This window comes from Oncorhynchus tshawytscha, linkage group LG30 (assembly GCF_018296145.1).
Source record: "Oncorhynchus tshawytscha isolate Ot180627B linkage group LG30, Otsh_v2.0, whole genome shotgun sequence".
NCBI classification, from domain to species: domain Eukaryota; kingdom Metazoa; phylum Chordata; class Actinopteri; order Salmoniformes; family Salmonidae; genus Oncorhynchus; species Oncorhynchus tshawytscha.
Genome location: NC_056458.1, coordinates 22,798,294 through 22,815,759, shown reverse-complemented (window position 1 = coordinate 22,815,759; position 17,466 = coordinate 22,798,294). Strand labels below are relative to the sequence as shown.

General features: G+C 42.1%; 1 protein-coding gene across 7 annotated transcripts in view; it reads left to right on the top strand.

The window, feature by feature from the left end:
* The window catches only part of LOC112228567 (nuclear receptor corepressor 1), a 112,878-nt gene that overhangs the window by 40,311 nt on the left and 55,101 nt on the right, over positions 1-17,466 (top strand). For 6 of the 7 annotated variants that reach the window (XM_024393986.2, XM_042309348.1, XM_042309349.1 and 3 more), the window contains exons 11-14: positions 471-561; positions 891-1,069; positions 2,903-2,957; positions 3,139-3,240. In XM_024393986.2, coding sequence (XP_024249754.1) covers positions 471-561; positions 891-1,069; positions 2,903-2,957; positions 3,139-3,240 — 427 coding nt within the window. Of the gene's footprint in view, positions 1-470; positions 562-890; positions 1,070-2,902; positions 2,958-3,138; positions 3,241-16,365; positions 16,579-17,466 lie in introns of those variants that run through there. The other variant, XM_042309350.1, reaches the window with a different exon arrangement.

Here is a 17,466-nt window from a genome sequence, read left to right as displayed (position 1 = left end):
GATGACCGATTTTTGGCATGTCAAATGGCGCTATAGCTCTGCCACTTTCCACTAGAGATGTGGAAGGCCGACCTAGGCGAATGCGGTGGGTTGAGACGTAGCCCATACAAAAATCATTGCTAGCTTAAACAGACAGATTTGGAAGGGTGCATCAATCAACTCTTAAGGATTAAAGGAGTGGTGAAGGAGGTACACTTATTCCTGTATGCTTAAACAGCCTTGTTAGCAGACAATGTTCTCCCTGCTTTGTTTGAAGATTTCTCAGAACCTGTTTGTTACAGCTTGATTTAGCCTCCTTTTTTTTCTTCTTTTTTTTAAAACCTCAAGTGAAGAGGTAATGGAAGGGTCATGAGGGAAGGAGAGGCACACTGATGTGGCACCTACCCAGTATTGTTATATGGAGGATGCACATTTGGTATTTTTAAAAGGTCATTATGTTTCTTAATATCTGTGTTTGTTCTCCAATTTAGGGTTGGTCAGAGAGGAACTGGAATGTCTGCGACCATTGCCAGAAGCGAGCATGAGATTTCTGAAATCATCGATGGCCTTTCTGAACAGGAGGTGAGCGCTGTCAACTTTGAAACATCTCAGTTAAAGGTCATCGTCCATTACCACTTCCTCTAGTTCTCAAGAATTGTAGGCGTGTCATTGGCTACATCTCGATTGTCCACCCTTCTCTCTATGCACTTCCTGTCATGGATTTCACAGTGGTTGAAACTCCCTCCAGCCAATGCTTGCATCAATCCTATGCTGTTAAATTAATGACGAAGCAAGTACATACTTAGGAAGAACGGTGTAGAATCTGGATGCAGCCATTATCAGAGTCAAGTTCAAGTTGAAACAAGGTTAACAAAAATGTAAATAGCTTAACCCCTCCTCTCGTCCAATAGAATAACGAGAAGCAGATGAGACAGCTGTCAGTCATCCCACCCATGATGTACGACACCGAGCAGAGGCGAGTCAGGTTCATCAACATGAACGGCCTGACGGATGACCCCATGAAGGTGTACAAGGCTCGGCAGTTCATGAATGTGTGGACCGAACACGAGAAGGGGATCTTCAAAGAAAAGTGAGTACCAATAATTTTTTGTTGTCCTTATAGCAGGGATCATCAACTAGATTCAGCTGTGGGACGATTTCTTCTTGAGCAGATGGTCAGGGGGCTGGAACATAATTACAAATTTGTAGACTGCAAATTGACCACAAGAAGCCCAACATACACTATTTGATTTAAACAATTTCAGTCCTTGCTTACATTTGTCTACGATCACATACAGTGGGGAGAACAAGTATTTGATACACTGCCGATTTTGCAGGTTTTCCTACTTACAAAGCATGTAGAGATCTGTAATTTTTATCATAGGTACACTTCAACTGTGAGAGACGGAATATAAAACAAAAATCCAGAAAATCACATTGTATGATTTTTAAGTAATTAATTTGCATTTTATTGCATGACAAAAGTATTTGATACATCAGAAAAGCAGAATTTAATATTTGGTACAGAAACCTTTGTTTGCAATTACACAGATCATATGTTTCCTGTAGTTCTTGACCCAGTTTGCACACACTGTAGCCGGGATTTTGGCCCACTCCTCCGTACAGATCGTCTCCAGATCCTTCAGGTTTCAGGGCTGTCGCTGGGCAATACGGACTTTCAGCTCCCTCCAAAGATTTTCTATTGGGTTCAGGCCTGGAGACTGGCTAGGCCACTCCAGGACCTTGAGATGCTTCTTACGGAGCCACTCCTTAGTTGCCCTGGCTGTGTGTTTCGGGTCGTTGTCATGCTGGAAGACCCGGCCACGTTCCATCTTCAATGCTCTTACTGAGGGAAGGAAGTTGTTGGCCAAGATCTCGCGATACATAGCCCCATCCATCCTCCCCTCAATACGGTGCAGTCGTCCTGTCCCCTTTGCAGAAAAGCATCCCCAAAGAATGATGTTTCCACCTCCATGCTTCAGTTGGGATGGTGTTCTTGGGGTTGTACTCATCCTTCTTCTTCCTCCAAACACGGCGAGTGGAGTTTAGACCAAAAAGCTCTATTTTTATCTCATCAGACCACATGACCTTCTCCCATTCCTCCTCTGGATCATCCAGATGGTCATTGGCAAACTTCAAATGGGCCTGGACATGCGCTGGCTTGAGCAGGGGGACCTTGCGTGAGCTGCAGGATTTTAATCCATGACGGCGTAGTGTGTTACTAATGGTTTTCTTTGAGACTGTGGTCCCAGCTCTCTTCCGGTCATTGACCAGATCCTGCCGTGTAGTTCTCGGCTGATCCCTCACCTTCCTCATGATCATTGATGCCCCACGAGGTGAGATCCTGCATGGAGCCCCAGACCGAGGGTGATTAACCGTCATCTTGAACTTCTTCCATTTTCTAATAAATGCACCAACAGTTGTTGCCTTCTCACCAAGCTGCTTGCCTATTGTCCTGTAGCCCATCCCAGCCTTGTGCAGGTCTACAATTTTATCCCTGATGTCCTTACACAGCTCTCTGGTCTTGGCCATTGTGGAGAGGTTGGAGTCTGTTTGATTGAGTGTGTGGACAGGTGTCTTTTATACAGGTAACGAGTTCAAACAGGTGCAGTTAATGAGTGGAGAACAGGAGGGATTCTTAAGAAAAACTAAGTGTTTTCTGGCTCTGGCCCAACCCATCGGTTTCTGGACCAATCAGAAGCATTTTGTGACGTGTCGGGCAGGTACTCCGATCCAGACTTTTCCAGAGAAGAAACTTAAGTCTGTGGGTGTTAGTGTAGCCTTTGGCCGGAGCAAGGAGTCTGGGTAGCCAGGCAACCATCCCTCAGCTGTATACCAAAACAAGTGGCGGGTCTGCCGTTTTATTTTTTGAATCGCAAAATGTAGCTTTAACCGTGACTATTTTCCCTTGTTTTTCTCACAGGTTTGTTCAGCACCCAAAAAATTTTGGCCTCATTGCTTCTTATCTAGAGAGAAAGGTGAGCTACAGTGGATTGAATTCATTCTCTGGTGATTTTACTCTGTAGTAAAGCCTATTCTCCACTCTCCCCCATATGTTTATGAAGTTAATCCAACAAACCCAAAAGCACATGGTTTGCATTTGTCTGTTATTTAAATGTTTCATGGGCTCATGTCCCTCTGTCATCTCTCTCTCTGCAGTGTGTGTCCGATTGTGTCCTGTACTACTACTTGACCAAGAAGAACCAGAACTACAAGACACTGGTGAGACGCAACTACGGCAGACGGCGAGGGAGAAACCACGTGAGTTCTAGAGAGCATCTTCACTAGGGAATGGCTAAATGTATTTGTGTTAATGAATGGGCTTTGGAAATACCAGTAGTTTAGACAGACAGCTCGGTGCATTCAACATGTCAATACCTCTCATAAATTAAAGAAGTGATGAAGTCAATCTCTCCATTTTCAGCCTTCAGAGATTGACATGCATATTATTATTAGCTCTCTGTGTACATCCAAGGGCCAGTCATGCTGCCCTGTTCTGAGCCAATTGCAATTTTCTTAAGTCCTTTTTTGTGGCACCTGACCACACGACTGAACAGTAGTCAAGGTGCGACAAAACTAGGGCCTGTAGGACCTGCTTTATTATAGACAGCCTTCTCCCCATCTTAGCTACTACTGCGTCAATATGTTTTGACCATGACCGTTTACAATCTAGGGTTACTCCAAGCAGTTTACTCATCTCAATTTGCTCATTTTCCACATGATTCAAATCAAATCAAATCAAATTTTATTTGTCACATACACATGGTTAGCAGATGTTAATGCGAGTGTAGCGAAATGCTTGTGCTTCTAGTTCCGACAATGCAGTAATAACGAGCAAGTAATCTAACTAACAATTCCAAAAAAAAACTACTGTCTTATACACAGTGTAAGGGGATAAAGAATATGTACATAAGGATATATGAATGAGTGATGGTACAGAGCAGCATAGGCAAGATACAATAGATGATATCGAGTACAGTATATACATATGAGATAAGTATGTAAACCAAGTGGCATAGTTAAAGTGGCTAGTGTTACATGTATTACATAAGGATGCAGTCGATGATATAGAGTACAGTATCAACGTATGCATATGAGATGAACAATGTAGGGTAAGTAACATTATATAAGGTAGCATTGTTTAAAGTGGCTAGTGATATATTTACATAATTTCCCATCAATTCCCGTGATTAAAGTGGCTGGAGTAGAGTCAGTGTCATTGACAGTGTGTTGGCAGTAGCCACTCAATGTTAGTGGTGGCTGTTTAACAGTCTGATGGCCTTGAGATAGAAGCTGTTTTTCAGTCTCTCGGTCCCAGCTTTGATGCACCTGTACTGACCTCGCCTTCTGGATGACAGCGGGGTGAACAGGCAGTGGCTCGGGTGGTTGATGTCCTTGATGATCTTTATGGCCTTCCTGTAGCATCGGGTGGTGTAGGTGTCCTGGAGGGCAGGTAGTTTGCCCCCGGTGATGCGTTGTGCAGACCTCACTACCCTCTGGAGAGCCTTACGGTTGAGGGCGGTGCAGTTGCCATACCAGGCGGTGATACAGCCCGCCAGGATGCTCTCGATTGTGCATCTGTAGAAGTTTGTGAGTGCTTTTGGTGACAAGCCGAATTTCTTCAGCCTCCTGAGGTTGAAGAGGCGCTGCTGCGCCTTCCTCACGATGCTGTCTGTGTGAGTGGACCAATTCAGTTTGTCTGTGATGTGTATGCCGAGGAACTTAAAACTTGCTACCCTCTCCACTACTGTTCCATCGATGTGGATGGGGGGGTGTTCCCTCTGCTGTTTCCTGAAGTCCACAATCATCTCCTTAGTTTTGTTGACGTTGAGTGTGAGGTTATTTTCCTGACACCACACTCCGAGGGCCCTCACCTCCTCCCTGTAGGCCGTCTCGTCGTTGTTGGTAATCAAGCCTACCACTGTTGTGTCGTCCGCAAACTTGATGATTGAGTTGGAGGCGTGCATGGCCACGCAGTCGTGGTTGAACAGGGAGTACAGGAGGGGGCTCAGAACGCACCCTTGTGGGGCCCCAGTGTTGAGGATCAGCGGGGAGGAGATGTTGTTGCCTACCCTCACCACCTGGGGGCGGCCCGTCAGGAAGTCCAGTACCCAGTTGCACAGGGCGGGGTCGAGACCCAGGGTCTCGAGCTTGATGACGAGCTTGGAGGGTACTATGGTGTTGATTTATTACAAGATTTAGTCGAGGTTTAGGGTTTAGTGAGTGTTTTGTTCCAAATACAATGATTTTAGTTTTAGGGCTAACTTATTCCTTGCCATCCACTCTGAAACTGACTGCAGCTTTTTGAGTGTTGCAGTCATTTCAGTCGCTGTAGTAGCTGACGTGTATAGTGTTGAGTCATCCGCATACATAGACATTCTGGCTTTACTCAAAGCCAGTGCCATATCATTAGTAAAAATTGAAAAAAGCAAGGGGCCTTACCAGCTACCCTGGGGAATTTCTGATTCTAACTGGATTATATTTGAGAGGCTTCCATTTAAAGAATGTCCTCTGTTCTGTTAGACAATTAACTCTTTATCAACAATATAGCAGGGGGTGTAAAGCCATAACACACATTTTTCCAGCAGCAGACTATGATCGATAATGTCAAAAGCTGCACCAAAGTCTAACAAGGCAGCCCCCACAATCATTTTATCATCATTCATTTGTGTAAGTGTCCTTCCCCATAAGCATGCTGAAATTCTGTTGTCAATTTTCTTTACTGTGAAAAAGCCATGTATTTGGTCAGACACACTTTTTTTTCTAGAAGTTTACTAAGGGTTGGTAACAAGCTGATTGGTCGGCTATTTGAGCCAGTAAAGGGGGCTTTACTATTCTTGGGTAGCAGAATGACTTGAGCTTCCCTCTAGGCCTCAGGGCACACGCACTCTAGTAGGCTTAAATTGACTATGTGGCAAATAGGAGTGGCAATATCGTCTGCTATTATCCTCTGTCATTTTCCATCTAGATTGTCAGACCCTGGTGGCTTGTCATTGTTGATAGACAACAATCATTTTTTCGCCTCTTCCACACTGACTTTACGGAATTCAAAAGTGCAATTCTTGTCTTTCATAATTTGGTCTGATATACTTGGATGTGTAGTGTGAATGTTTGTTGCTGGCATGTCATCCCCAAGTTTGCTAATCTTGCCAATGAAAAAGTAATTAAAGAAGTTTGCATTATCAGTGGTCTTTGATGAATGAGCCATCTGATTCAATGAATGAAGGAGCCGAGTTGGCTTTTTTACCCAAAATTTAATTTAAGGTGTCCCAAAGTTTTTTAAAATCATGTTTTATATAATTTGTCTTTGTTACATAGTGTAGTTTTCTTCACTCACATGATTTCTTAATTTGCAGTACGTTTGCCAATTAGTTGGGCTGCCAGACTTAATTGCCATACCTTTCAACCATACCATTTTTCAATTCCTCATCAATCCAAGGGGATTTAACAGTTTTTAGTCATTTTCTTAATGGGTGTGTGCTTATTAGTAACTGGAATAAGTAGTTTCATAAATGTGTCAAGTGCAGCGTCTGGTTGCTCCTCACTCACACACCACAGACCAGCAAATATTCTTTACTTCATCAACATATGAATCACTACAAAACCTGTTGTATGACCCAACCTTTGGAACTTTGGTTTTCCTAGATATGGCTATTATAATTGTGATCACTACATCCTATGGATTTGGATACTGCTTTAAAGCAAATATCTGCTGCATTAGTAAAGATGTGATCAATACACGTTGATGATTTAATTCCTGTGCTGTTTATATCTACCCTGGTAGGTTGACTGACAACCTGATCCAGGTTGCAGGCACTGGTTACAGTTTGAAGTTTTTTCCTGAGTGGGCAGCTTGATTATAGCTAGTCAATATTTTAAATCACCTGGAAAATATACCTCTCTGTTGATATCACATACATTATCAAGCATTTCTCACACATTATCCAGATACTGACTGTTAGCACTTGGTGGTCTATAGCAGCTTCCCACAAGAATGGGCTTCAAGTGAGGCAGATTAACCTCTAGCCATATTACTTCAACAGTATTTAACATTAGATTGTCTCTAAGCTTTACAGGAATGTGGTCCTCAATATAGACCGCAACACCGCCTCCATTGGCATTTCGGTCTTTTCGGTAGATGTTATAACCATGTTTTGCTACTACTGAATCATCCAAGGTGTTATCTAAGTGAGTTTCAGAGAGAGTCAGAATATCAATGTCATCTGTTACAAGCATGTTATTGACTTCATGGACCTTGTTTCTTAGGCTACATATGTTAATATGGGCTATTTTTAGCACTTTTCTGGGTTGCTGGATTGTTTTTCATGCTTTACTGGGAAGCTTATCAGAAGTAGACTTACTCATTTTATTTACATTGACAGTGCAGGGTGAGCTGCATAAAGTGGTCTTCCTCCTATTGCACACCGCCTCAGTGCTAACAGTGTAACTCTGGTTTATTGGCTCATGATTTCTGCTTACAATAGCTGTGGGATAAACAGATGTATTCAGTGCAATTAGGGGTACATACATTTAATTTCTTACATTGTGTTTGCCAATGATCATGTACATTTGATGCAGCATTATGACGACTCATTGTCACAATGGTAGGGATTAGCTGAGCTGGTCTTAGATCATTTACCAGTCATGTTTTCAACGCAGCCTTGAAATGCGGGGACAGAGTCCAGGAGCCAAGATGATTTGGATGGACTCCGTCATTCCTGTAGAGTATCTTCTGTTTCCAGAAGGTGTCAAAGTTATCAATAAAAGTGGCTCCAGCACAGCTACAGTAGTCTTTTAGCCAGATGTGTAATGCCAGCAGTCAATCTTTCACCCACATGTTTCTCATATTGAAATTGACTGAGCACAGAATGCATCCCTGGGCTTCCTACAATGAGAATATCAAACACCGTTCAGAGTGTGATGTCAGATGTGTCATCAGAATCAGTGCTTCATCAAGTATCACGTGTGACAGCTGTCGTCAGTCAGCCGCATCACCTAACCAGCCATTGGCATTAGGCCTACATTAGCCTACTCCGCTGCTTCCCTCCGTTCCCTCTTTCTGCGCATCTCCATCATTTTTAAAATGTTATTTAGCTGTGGTGGCGATCTGGGGTGTGCTGACAGTGAGGCTTCTGTTACATTTGTTTAATTATTGTAGCGGCTCGAGCACGAGAAATGTGGATACATTGTATATTTGAACCTTGGCTGTAAGAACAAGTGCACATTACGGTCTGGCTAGGTTTCACTGTCATCGCCGTCTCCGAGTGCCACTGTCATAGAGGGAAAAACAGAGCACAGCGACCACATTGCGGCTTTACATTGCTGAAAACCGCGTGTCTATAGACCAAACAACTCAAAAGTTATGCCCTATATTATCAGAGCTATATCTTCTTCCCTTTCTACCACGAATCGCGCATTTTATATGATTCAATAAATCAGGTCATGGGCCATTTTAAACTACTTGTGGGCCGCTAATATTTTGTTTGATAACAAATGACCTTGTTTAGTAATGTTAGCTAGCTAACTTCGTTTTTTGCCATCCAAGTTACCATCAATTTGGATATGAGCAAATCAGCTATAAAATAATAAGTAACATTTTCTGCAAAATAATATATTTTTTGCCTTTTTTATAATGCTTAAAAAAACGTACGCAAACATCCAAGGGTAATCACTTAAGGAACTATATATGGCATAAGCGAAATAGAAAAAGCTAAACAAAAAATCCCTTGCATGTAGGGCTGACCCCATTTAGTCAATTGTTAGGACGATAGGCTGTTGGTCATCCCCACGATAGGTCGTGGGGATGGCACACCAGTACCAGTAGTACATTTTACCATTAATTCCTATAAATTTGAATCTACAATGTTTGGTTATGGTAATTTTTGAAAAATGCAATTAATTTACTGTTATTTGCCTTTTTTGCCTTCAATTTACTGTTATTTGCAGAGTGCACAACCTCAGCTACACTTGTGAGGAACACGTTTTGGTTTATTTAATTTAGGACACCTAATTATACGTAGAAGACGGCTTATGCTACTTGGCCTGTGCACAAATGTAAGCCTATAAATGTGGCCTTTTGGGGATCGAGCTCGCCACCACTGTGGAACTTTTCAAAGTAATTTCTCTTTCACCTCAAACAGAAAGTTTAAAAAAAATTTTTTTTTTACATCCATTGAGAGTGACAATAGTTCCTCCACATAGCCTATTTGAAAAATCTTTCCAGCTCTCTTTCGATAATCACTCAGCGTGAAAGGGGGAAATAAATTACATGCTCTGTTCCGGTGGACAAGTCATACAATAGGCCTACCTGATTTTCTTCTTATCCATTGCGCACAAAGCCTATAGCTATGTCTGTCCGGAGCTCACTGGAACAGGAAACTCTGAGGGCCCAGAATATTTTATACAATGGTGCAAGTTTTCTAGCATGAGCTTCAGGCCTGACCCAAGTTAATAGTTGAAACGTTGTATCAAGTTCCTTGCAGACCGGTCATGTGTAGCCAATGTGATTTCTAGGATATTTGTTTTTATCAGGATATTTTCTACCTGCAGGCTGCAATATTTTTATTTGTTGGCTTTATGTAGGTTATTTTTACATAGTTGGCAATGGTAATAGAAGTTAATTTTAGGTTCATCATTTTCATTTAGATTTGGATAGAATTTTGATTAAACACATGACAATGATTTTGAGATACGAAGACTTTATTATAAATGGAATGAAACTGTTCCACGAAAATGTGCATATGAAAATCATAACTGGCACACAGATCGGTAGAAAATGGTATGAATAATTGGCACTCCAAATGAAAAAGGTTGCTGACCCCTGGTGTAGCCTATTAGGAGTGTAAAATCAGAATCTGCAAAGGCCAGCAGCAGCGGGGGGAAGAGGGTTGAGAAAAACAAATGTGTTAATTTTTTCTGGTTAGGCAATCTGGATCTCAGACTCCCTCTAGTCATTTGTGTCTAAATTATTTAATCAGTGTACTTAAAGCATCAGACAAGCTCAGTTGCCTACATACGGTAGATTTTATTAAAACATATAGGGTGTGTCTATATAAGGGAAAATACACATTTACAAATTTTGATTGGTCAAAAGAACAGACCAAGAAAAAAAAAAAGTTTTTGTCATGGACAGCCCTAAACCAATATAATCATAGGAAGGAGGTGGATCTGTTTGTTTTTGTGTAGCACACGTGCAGAACTTATAGAAAATGGTATCTTGATACTTGACTTGGCATCACATCGTTAGTAAAATGTTGGTATCTTGACAACCCTACTCTGAAAATAAGGCAATTGTTTTGCAGTTTACACAGTATTGATGCGTTTCCGTTTCACCTTTTTGGGCCCTCACCAGTTTGCATCCCTGCATTAAATAACAAGAATTACAATTCATACAAATTTCAAACGCACATAAAGCCAGCTAAATGTATATCTAGCTGGCTATGTTAGCTAGTCAGCTTGTTAATTAATGATTTGCCTAAATTAACTTAAGAAAAATATACATGATTGTTTGTCTCCACATTAACTAACATATTCCTCTAAATTGTAAATGTTTTACATGATTCGTTGTGAAGTTATAATTACTTACATTTGTTTAGGTCCTAGTATTTTTGTCAGCCATTATTCTTGAAGCAACTCTCCAGTGTTGTGTCGCAGAGCTTCATGGGAGTTTTGGGAAACACTTGATAGAAAGTGGGGCCTCCCGGGTGGTTAAGGGCGCTGTACTGCAGCGCCAGCTGTGCCACCAGAGACTCTGGGTTCGCGCCCAGGCTCTGTCGTATGTCATGCAATAAAATGCTAATTAATTACTTACAAATCATACAATGTGATTTTCTGGATTTTTTTTTTAGATTCCGTCTCTCACAGTTGAAGTATACCTATGATAAAAATGACAGACCTCTACATGCTTTGTAAGTAGGAAACACTGCCGATTTTGCAGGTTATCAAATACTTGTTCTCCCCACTGTATATGCTATTGGCTATGCATCAAAGTAGCCTATAGCCTATATAAATCTGATTATTTCACATGAAGATGTGAGAAGCTTAAAGGTTAGCTAGCTTGCAGTGTTTTCGCCAACTTGCTAGCAAGGGAAGACAATTGTCAGTTTTTTTTCTTTCACAACAAATGAGAAGACTACAAGTATTTTGTTTAGAAGTAATGATTCCAGGCTATTGTGAAATGGTGGACCCTGCTGTAGCTAGCCATGTGCTTTTTTTTCTCCATGACCAAAACATGACATTCTATTTTTTTTGCTGATATGGGAATATATTACACAGGCAAGTATAATATTTGCCTGGCATATTTTATTTATTTTTATGAATCTGATTATTTCACATGGAGATGTGAGAAGCTAAAAAGGCTAGCTAGCTTGCTGTACTTTTAGCCAAGCTAAAGCCAGCTAGCCAGGCTGCCAACTAGCTACTATTTATTTTTTATTTAACTAGGCAAGTCAGTTAAGAACAAATAATTATTTACAGTGACGGCCTAGGAACAGTGGGTTATCTGCCTTCTTCAGTGGCAGAATTACAGATTTTTACCTTGTTAGCTCGGGGATTCAATCTAGCAACCTTTCGGTTACTGGCTCAACGCTCTAACCACTAGTCTACCTGCCGCCCCTACTTGCAAGGGAAAGCGACTCAAAATTAAAAGACACAAATTAAATACTTTGCTTTTGCCCCCTTGTGAATGGGCGTGAGATCGGCAAGGATATAATGTTACCAAAAAGGCGCATGCATGCACATAGATCAACAGAGTGGCGCTTGTAGTGACCTTTAGCCCACAGTGCCTCTTCAGCTCTCCCTCCCTCCCTCTCTCTGTGTATCAGGTTAGCAGTAGAATTATAGAGGCTTGTGAGGAGTGTGAGGTTTGGGAGCTGAGTGAGCGAAGGCTCTTGATGTGTTGTGTGGGTAAATAAGAACCAGGCCCCAGGCATAGAAGCAGAACAGAGTGGAGCTAGGTCTGGGCTGGCTTGCTGAGACTGATTTATGGAAGGGCTGGGGAGCAGCAAACGTTCCCAGGAATCTTTTTAATCTGGTTGCCATAGTCGGGAGGCTCCGTGTTGCTTTCCAGAGCCTGAGGGAAGAGAAAGCGAGACAGAGGTCAAAAAGGAAAGTCAGACTCCCTCTCTGTGAACTCACCCAGTCATCCTCAATTCTAGTCTCCGTCCATCCTAACTGCTAAAATATGTTGATACGCATCAGTAGGCTCTCTTGTTTAACTTTTTTGGAGGGTTTAAGGTAATTTCTTCAATTTGATTATGGTGAGAAACTTGTCAGAACCTTTATTTCTGCAGAGGGAGTGAGAGAGCGGCAGTTGCTTTTACATTGGGTGAGATGCAGACTTCACTTCACTCAATAAGGTTATCCGTGCCTTGGAGCTCTGCTTACCAACGGCGTGCCCGTGCTGTTTTACTTCAGATGTGTTTTATATTGTTTCCCTCTCTCACAAGAACACTGGAGGAGTTTTAATCAATGAGGTTTATGCACATTTTGTCATTTTTGTTTCGTAATCGCCTAGTCAGCCCTGATACTCTGTTTTCCCTCATTCAAATCCAACAAGGCTCTCTGTTTGGAGAGTAGAAAAAAATAAAACATAGTTGGAGGCTGCAGTTGAGTTGATGATTGAGTGTTTTCCATTGGATTTGAGCAGTGGTCTGAATGTGGGTTAGCGTTACATACTGTGCATTCGGAAAGTATTCACACCCCTTCACTTTTTCCACATTTTGTTACATTACAGCCTTTGTAATTTAAATTTTAGAAAGTCTAAACAAGGTTTTCATCTGATCTCAAGTGATCTTAGATCATTCATCTGTACATAATCTTTCCAGATCCTTGATTTCCTTCATCTGCGCTTATAGACTGCCCTCTTCAATGGTGTTCAGAGACTGAGATGGCCAGTTATAAAATTTTGATTTTGTGACCAATTAAACATTTTTGTGGATTTTGATTAGTGCTTGGGGTTATGGCCGCAAGTGGATCTTCCAGCAAGACAAAGTGTCAGCCTCCTGTCAGAGGCAACCAAGTTTTTGGCTAAAATCTCCAGGTACTGGGTAAAGTTCATAATGCTTTTGACCTTAACAGGATCAGTGGAAACAAAATAGCCCCATAACACCAAAAGTACCACCATATTTACAGTATGGATGAGGTATTTTCTTCATATGCATTCTTTTACCCACCGCTGGTGTGCATGGTCAGATTTCTATTTTTGTGTCATATGCCCATACAATATAACTTGGTATTTGTACTAGGCTATTTATTAGTATTTTTTGCTAAGTAATTCCAGATCCCACTGTACATGATCCCTGTGGACCCTGTACTTATAGAACATTCTATCTATGTATGTATTAAGGGCAGAGCACCAAGAGGCACCATGTCAGATAATTAATAATCGATTAGTCTAGCAATAGTGCTGCCGCTGCCTGCTGTCTCCAGACCAAATGTTGCACACCCCCTGGAGACCGAGGTTTGATTCACTGGTCCGTCTCATCTTCTCCCTCTAACATACCACTGTCTATGGAAAATATGTACAATGAAATACAGGTGTGATAAGTGGGTATAATTGATGAGAAAGTGTTGGTGTGGTGCAGTTGTATTAACAGTATCTTAATAGTACATCGTATTTTATCACGGATGTAACATCGTGTTCCTCTCACTATTGTTTCTGCCACTGCCTGGTGACCTTCAGTCTTATCTCACTTGGCAGAGTAGCAGGGTATAACTGCAGAGTAGAGGCCCGAGTGGACTTCTCTACTTCTGAACCACTATAGATTAATTCCACCAGTCAAGTCGCAAGAATCATGTGTGTGTTGTACTCATACTTGATGAGAGAATAGACTAGTTTGTGTGTGAAGACACAACATTCTTGCTACTACTACTTGAGCTCATTTAAAGGATTGTCTGGCTTCTGACAATGGCTTTTACATATACTAAACAAAATATAAACTCAACATGTAACAATTTTAAAAATGTTACTGGGTTACTGTTCATATAAGAGAACCAGTCAATTGAAATAAATAAATCTGGCTAAATCTGTCTGGAGTGCCAGATATAGCCAATCAGAGTGGGGTGGGGGGGGGGTGTGTGTTTCCCCACAAAAGGGCTTTATTACAGACAGAACTACTCCTCGGTTTCATCAGGTGGCTGATTTCAGATGATCCTGCAGGTGAAGAAGCCAGATGTGGAGGTCCTGAGCTGGCGTGGTTACACGTTGTGACGCCGGTAGGACATACTGCCAAAACCTCTAAAATGACGTTGGAGGAGAAATGAACATTAAATTCTCTGGCAACAGCTTGGTGGACATTCCTGCAGTCAGCATAACAATTGCACACTCCGTGAACACTTGAGATCTGGGGCATTGTGTTGTGTGACAAAACTGCACCAAAAAGTGGCCTTTTATTGTCCCAAGCACAAGGTGCACCCGTGTAATGATCATGATGTTTAATCATCTTCTTGATATGCCACACCTGTCAGGTGGATGGATTATCTTGGCAAAGGAGAAATGCTCACTAACAGGGATGCAAAACATTTGAGTGAAATAAGCGTTTTGTGTTTATGAAAAAAGTCGGGGATACTTTTTTTTTCAGCTCATGAAACATGGCACCAACACTACATGTTTTGTTTATTTTTGTTCAGTGTAGTTCGAGGAAGCGACTGTTACTATATGTCAGTCTATACAAGCAGAAACAAAAAGGTAGGACTCCGTTTGCCTCGGAGACAGAGGGACATCCAGTGGGGCAAAAAAGTATTTAGTAAGCCACCAATTGTGCAGGTTCTCCCACTTAAAAAGATGAGAGGCCTGTAATTTTCATCATAGGTACACTTCAACTATGACAGACAAAATGAGAAAAATAATACAGAAAATCACATTGTAGGATTTTTAATGAATTTATTTGCAAATTATGGTGGAAAATAAGTATTTGGTCACCTACAAACAAGCAACATTTCTTGCTCTCACAGACCTGTAACTTCTTCTTTAAGAGGCTCCTCTGTCCTCCACTCGTTACCTGTATTAATGGCACCTGTTTGAACTTGTTATCAGTATAAAAGACACCTGTCCACAACCTCAAACAGTCACGCTCCAAACTCCACTATGGCCAAGACCAAAGAGCTGTCAAAGGACACCAGAAACAAAATTGTAGACCTGCACCAGGCTGGGAAGACTGAATCTGCAAAAGGAAAGCAGCTTGGTTTGAAGAAATCAACTATGGGAGCAAATATTAGGAAATGGAAGACATACAAGACCACACATGTAAACCTCCTTCCGTCAGCAAGGGCATTGAAGATGAAACGTGGCTGGGTCTTTCAGCATGACAATGATCCCAAACACACCGCCCGGGCAAGGTCCTGGAGTGGCCTAGCCAGTCTCCAGATCTCAACCCCATAGAAAATCTTTGGAGGGAGTTGAAAGTCCGTTTTGCCCAGCAACAGCCCCAAAACATCACCGCTCTAGAGGAGATCTGCATGGAGGAATGGGCCAAAATACCAGCAACAGTGTGTGAAAACCTTGTGAAGACTTACAGAAAACATTTGACCTCTGTCATTGCCAACAAAGGGTGTATAACACACTGCCCGGGCAATGAAGGAGTAGCTTCGTTAGAAGCATTTCAAGGTCCTGGAGTGGCCTAGCCAGTCTCCAGATCTCTATATCACAAGTTTGGTTCTGGGGTCACAGGAGGCATGATGTGGCCAGCAGCCCTCCGCATCATCAGTCCAATAATCACAACTATTAGCCTTGTTCAGCCAGAGCACACAGCCACTGACCTTCTCACATGCAAATTTATCAGCCAGTCAGCTCTTCTGCTGTAAAGGGTTATGTAACAGTGTGGAAAAAATGTGTTTGTATCCATTATTGAAAGGCTGTCATTATATATAGGAGTTACTTCTTAACTGACTCGTCATGAAAGTTTGATTAAGTTAATAATGTCATGTATTACGGTATGCATTTAAAATGCCCATTGTCAGTGAAGTGAAAACGCCACGGCCTTGTCATATGGTAGAAAGCAGCTCAACCTGACCAAGCCGTTGGCTGGAGCTTGTGTAAATTATCTGAACTTCCTCAGAGACTGGGTCGAGTGATTTGCGAGAGGGAGAGAGAGCAATGGAAAAAGAGTGAGAGAGGGAGAGAGGAAAAAAAACACTGACAGTCTACTCTGTGGTTTGCTCTGGTTCGCTGTAAGCGAGAGACAACCGATAACCCCCCTCAGTAAAAGCAGAGTGGTATGCCCCAGCGATCTGACAGGCCCAAAAAACTTGATGTGCTGCTGCGAGTGCCAATCAAAGACAAGCGCTCGACGGGGATTACCTTGAGTGACCCCGCATAGATTAAAATGTGCATGTGAGATGGACGATTCTTCAAGCGGTTTAAGCGGCTTGATGACATGCTTTCCTGGAATATGTGGAGCAGTGCCGGGGCCAGGCAGCCCTTCTAAGGAGCTCTGTTATGATGCTGCTATCCTGTCCTGCAGTATCTGTAGTACTGCTACCGTTACCGCTGCTATGGAGGTACTGCTACCAGGGGTCTGGCCAAACTCACGCCTGCTACACCCATAGGCTGTGGCTTGCTCAGGGGCAAAGGGCCTTTATGACCGACAAATGAATTTGCAGGTATGTGGCGTCTGGCTTTGAAACCAGTACTGTGGTGTGTGTTGGCTCTGTCTCTCTTCCCCCCCCCCTCCCATCTCCTCTATCGTGCTTTTTCGCTCTCTCTCTCCCTCTTTCAGTTTCTTGGGACAGCCACAATTGCTTGCATTTTTTAAAAACTTTCTGCCTATTAACCTTAACACCCATTTAAAGTTTACAATGGGGAACACTGTGGATTTGAGTACAGTTAGTTTTTTCTGTACTCTTGCACAATCACACAGTTGCATAGCTACAGTGCCTGGTTTTTGTTCTTGATGATGTACTAGTTGCTTGCGCGTATGTGCCCGCTATCTACAAATATATAAATAGGCTACACTCTAACATTTAACTTTTTTAACCACGTGTTAAATTTTGTACGGATTGTGTACTTGTCTGAAAGTTGAAGTCACTTGTCCCCCCTCTCCCTTTTCTCTCCCAGGGTGACTGAAAATGAGTGAGGTACATAGAAGGGGTCGGAAATAATTATCTGCGCTTGCCCATAGACGATGTTATTGCTCATTCGCGGCCGTCCAAAACATGTAAAACAAACATTTTAAAAATGACATTGACAAAATATATTTAGTGGGGCCAAATCTTTTCGAATAGTCTATTCCACTCTGGTGGAGCTGGGGAATGAAAGAGATATGTAGTAGCTAAGGCTACTAACTGTGTCTGTGTGCCGAAGCGCGTAGATGGCGCGAGTGACCGTCTTCGAGCCTCGCTGGCTGTGCGTCTTGTGATGGGTTGTAAATCTTAATGGCTGGAGAGCAACTGCTGTCCTCAGAACTGGATAATTATAAACTGATTTGCATTTTCCTCATCCTCCTCTCTTACTGGCCTAGGTTCTATATGCGTTTTAGTTAGGTTGAACAT